This window comes from Hippocampus comes, unplaced genomic scaffold, assembly GCF_001891065.2.
Source record: "Hippocampus comes isolate QL1 unplaced genomic scaffold, H_comes_QL1_v1.1 scaffold130, whole genome shotgun sequence".
NCBI classification, from domain to species: domain Eukaryota; kingdom Metazoa; phylum Chordata; class Actinopteri; order Syngnathiformes; family Syngnathidae; genus Hippocampus; species Hippocampus comes.
The window spans coordinates 1,274,535-1,279,139 of NW_017842057.1; the positions used below are offsets into that span (position 1 = coordinate 1,274,535).

General features: G+C 42.6%; 1 protein-coding gene across 3 annotated transcripts in view; it reads left to right on the top strand.

Annotated features, from left to right (window-relative positions):
• Window positions 1–302: 302 nt before the first annotated feature.
• The window catches only part of lhx2b (LIM homeobox 2b), a 10,124-nt gene continuing 5,821 nt past the window's right edge, over window positions 303–4,605 (top strand). The window contains exons 1-4 of one of the 3 annotated variants that reach the window (XM_019860853.1): window positions 303–783; window positions 1,112–1,274; window positions 2,399–2,601; window positions 3,478–3,848. In XM_019860853.1, coding sequence (XP_019716412.1) covers window positions 1,155–1,274; window positions 2,399–2,601; window positions 3,478–3,848 — 694 coding nt within the window. In that variant the 5' untranslated portion in view covers window positions 303–783; window positions 1,112–1,154. Of the gene's footprint in view, window positions 1,275–2,398; window positions 2,602–3,477; window positions 3,849–4,605 lie in introns of all 3 variants that reach the window. The other 2 variants (XM_019860851.1, XM_019860852.1) reach the window with 2 other exon arrangements.

The following is a 4,605-nucleotide window of genomic DNA, read 5'->3' on the forward strand; positions in this document are numbered from 1 at the left end:
ATGTGCGTCATGAGACCAAAAGGTCCCAACAGACGTCTTCAGTGCGCACAACTCGACTCTCTTATTTCTTCGCAGCATTTGAGCTCCAGTTGGCGGTGTGTGTGGCGGTCCAGGCTAACCGAGACAAGACGTGAGGCTCCCATGCACGCAGCCTTCTCGGTTGTTCAAGTGACTCGGAGCACTTCGATGACGGCGGCCCAGCCAATGAACTCACCCGGCGCGTCATGACGCAACTGGGCCTAGTTGATAAGGAGCAAGAGTCCAAAGTGGACGTGAGAAAGAGGCTCGGCGGTTGAGGAGGGGGTGCGGAAGGGGGGCAAGAAACACGTAGCGACAGCTCCTCCTCTTCTTGTACGCACATGTTATGCGGCCTCTCTCTGGCAGGAGACATAACAGCAACGTAAACAGGCAACCGTGAATAGAGAGGGGAGAAAACGCTCGTCTCAGAGGGAACTCTATGATGCAAATCATTTTTTTAAATTTCGTTTTCCAATATGTCACCTACATGTAGCTTGACATAACATTCTGGACTGGTGAACCAAACGGAGAAGAGGAAAGCTCCGCGCGCCGTTTTATCATTTGGATTCTTTTTTATGTTGGTTGATTTGTTTTCTTAATTGGGAGATGCGGAGAGTCTCCGCTACTCATCTTCAAACCTGCACAGAGTAAATTTGTATTCTGGAGTGGAGGGGAGGTATTTTGAGACTGTCGAATGCTGAAATCTCACTCCCTGGCTTGGTGGCGGACACATCGGAACCAAGAGCAACATAGCCTGGCCGTTTGGTACGTTTTTATTTTCAAGCAGAAATGGTAGAAAGAATAGATGGTCATAGAAAAAATATATATCACGACGGAGACAAAATTCATAATCTTCATTGTTAGTTGCGAATTACTGCTCTTATTGAGAATGAATGATATCCAGGAAAGGTTCTCCATTGGCAGATGATAAGTAGTGAGGAGAACACGTGTCCAATTTCCCCTCATTTTTCCCTCCCTGATCTGGATTTTCAACTTGTCACGTCAACAAGGAAAAGCCTGAGAAAATAAAGGACAGAAGCGCAAGTGGCTTTTTCTTTTCTTTTTTTCTTCTGATGGACATCTTGGCTTTTAGATCCGAGGAGAATAGTTATAATATTCTCCCATCGGCGGCAACGATGCTTTTCCATGGCCTCCCCGGAGGCGACGTGCACGGCGTGGTGGAAGAAATAGACCGGAGAGGAAAGAGCGAGTCAGCGGCCATCAGCTCAGCTATCGATATGGGCGAGTCGGAGACGGTAGGAGCCATTTATTTCATCCCTTCGGCTTGTTTCCAGCACACTGCGTGGCGACCTCTGGACATTTGACTGCAGACAGTATCGAAAAGTATCAAATAATTGATGTTGTAGTGCTTTAGTGGCTTTGAGAGGAGCAAACTTCCTTCACGGACTCCGACATCGAAAGCAATGAGAAAGGCTAATCTGGAAAAAAAAATACTCGCATCAAATCAGGATTGGCCGGTAAACAATACAAATCATGTACAACAACAACGACAACAACAACAACAACTCTATTAATAATAATAATAATAATAATAACAACAACAATAATAATAATAATAGCAATAATAATAATAATAATAATAATAACATAAGAATAAATCGATTGTCAAAAAAAAATTTATTAATCGAATGTCAAAAAATGGAAAATGACTCGTTACATGTGTTGATTTCCGAAGAGAAACATTCAAGGCCAAAATTGAAACGATCACAAAAATAATTTGTCTGCGAGTAATTCTTCTCAGTGAAATAAACAGTTAACTTACGTCTGTCTACATTTATATCTTCTTTCACGAGAGCCCGGCAGAGCAACTTCACAAAGCAACTTAATTTCAAATTGTAGTCGTTTAATAGAACTACGCATTCAATTTGAAATTATATCTAAATGTGAGCTGTGCTGTTTTGTGAATTGTTTGCTTGATAATAATAATAATAATAACAATAATAATGGTTATTATTATTATTATTATTATTATTATTATTATTATTATTATTATTATTATTATTATTATTATTATTATTATTATTATTATTATTATAAGAGCAAATGTTGACTGCAGTCATGTTTTTTACGATGCATCATTTTAAATCCATTTACGGCATGTTTAATTTTTATCCAATTTTTAAGTTGACGGGGTAAGAATTCGACGATTTGCCGTTTTAAAATCAAGAGCTATTCTTTTTTTTTGATCTGTGCATAATAATAGTGAGGATTGAATCGTGCTCAAATCGAACATTGAACGAACGGATTCCATGAGTTGTCCTTTATATGATAGGGTCCGTTTTTCAGGAGATGTTGCAAAAACTCTCGACTTGTCTGACCCGCTGACTGTGTCCTGGTGTATGTTCCACGCTGACCGCAGGCCATGCCGTGCCTGACAACGGAGCGCGTGGCCCTGTGCGCAGGCTGCGGCAGGAAGATTGCGGACCGCTACTACCTGCTGGCCGTGGACAAGCAGTGGCACATGCGCTGCCTCAAGTGCTGCGAGTGCAAACTCAACCTGGAGTCGGAGCTCACCTGCTTCAGCAAGGACGGCAGCATCTATTGCAAGGAAGACTATTATAGGTAGGAGGGCCCCGCGGCCACGTTGCATGACACATCAGATTACGCGTGCAATTCAATTTGCCCGAAAGGCGGCATTTTGCTTTAAATAACTGATACTTCACTGTATACAGCCACACTGTTAAAACTGCTGGGTTAATATGCAAATATTTGCCAAATACTGGACCCGATAAAAACAACAAACAAACATGGCGGGAGGGGGCAAAATAACTCTCAAGAATTTGGCTGGCTTGATACAAAACAATCCAAAGTTTGATCAAATTGACACAAGAAGCGGGTCGGTCCAATTCTTCTTCTTCTCATTATTCATATTATTAACCAAAAGTGGGTTATTTTTGACCCAGCAGTTTTAAGGGTGCAGAAAAAAAGTATAAAAGCATGATTTAAACGTTCTACCGTTAATTTGAATCCACGCTTTGGGGTTGTTATTCGTGTGTGATGTTTAGGCTGAAACACACAAGCGAAACGACGAAAGGGAATACTATACCCAGAATACAGAAGAGACAGAAACAGAAACAAAGTGAAAGTCAATTTACTGGTATGCCTTCGCTTAACTTGACAGATCACCTTTACGACAGTCCGGTAATATTTTTACACTGATGTGGAAAAAATAAAGCAAGAGAGAAAGAAAGAAAAATGTTTTATTAACCCGAATGTTTTATTGTTGTTTTCAAAAGAGCAAACGAAAAGGTATATTGTCTCAAACTGCATGCATTTAAAATTCCCACCGTGTTAAAGACGTGGCGGAAGCGCAAAACTTTGGTCTCTTGAACGCTCAGTGAGTGTCGCGTCCACTATAGTTGCTGTCAGAGCAGTCACGGGCCCTCCACGAACTCGTGTGCGTGTCCAGCCGCTGATGGGGTTCTGTGTTGCCCGCAGAAGATTTTCGGTGCAGAGATGCGCTCGGTGCCATCTCGGCATCTCTGCCTCGGAGATGGTGATGCGGGCCCGGGACCTGGTCTACCACCTCAACTGCTTCACCTGCACTACCTGCAGCAAGATGCTGACCACCGGGGACCACTTTGGCATGAAGGACAGTCTGGTGTACTGTCGGCTACACTTTGAGACTCTCATCCAGGGAGATTATCAGACGCATTTTAATCACACGGACGTGGTGCCACACAAAGGCCTGGGCCCGGCCAACACGCTCGGACTATCCTACTTCAACGGCGTGGGGACAGTGCAGAAAGGCCGGCCCAGGAAGAGGAAGAGCCCTGGGCCCGGAGCGGAGCTGGCAGCATATAACGCAGGTAAGGGGGACACATGGGGTGCTTTGGAAAAAAAAAGGACAACAATGTATGCGGGGAGAGCGGGTTATTTAATATTTCGTCCTGTCAAAGTAAAATTTCACAACGCAACAAAATCTACAGTCTTATAAATTAATATTTTAATTTGAATGCTATTTTCTTCAGATGCAAGACGAGGTAAAGTACGCTTCCCTGTTGTGACCTAATCCAATAATTGACTTTTTTGGGGAGGGCGGAGGGGGGGGGGGGCCCTCCTCGATGTTCAAATTTATTGTTTGAGGGGGCGTGGTTCCGATTTGTCTCATTCTGTGGAACGTCTATTTAAAGTTTCGTTAAAGTCGTTTTCAAACATTTCCTGTTTACTGGAGTTCGAGTTGTTCCCGAGCTCAAACTTTTGCTTTCAAAATAGCAACAAAATTGATGTTAAAGTCGCATTATGGACATCAACGATGAACTGTTCGTAAGGCTGAAGGAAAGTAAAATTTTTGATAAGGGGAACCAGATCACAGAATAAATTGCAACATGCGTATAATGCAAACATAAACCGCAAACACATTTCTGAAAACGCATTTTCACCATGATTTTAATGACAGAGGCATTTTCACACGAAGAGTCCATGCTTACCTTAACAACAAATGAAAAAGCACCATTTAATGTAAGCATTTGCTTCAGTATGTGTGCTGTAGTTAACTTGTCCTCCTTGAGATTAAAAAGGGAACTTTTTTGATGTTCCGCCAGCTCCATGGGTTCAAGGTGGTCA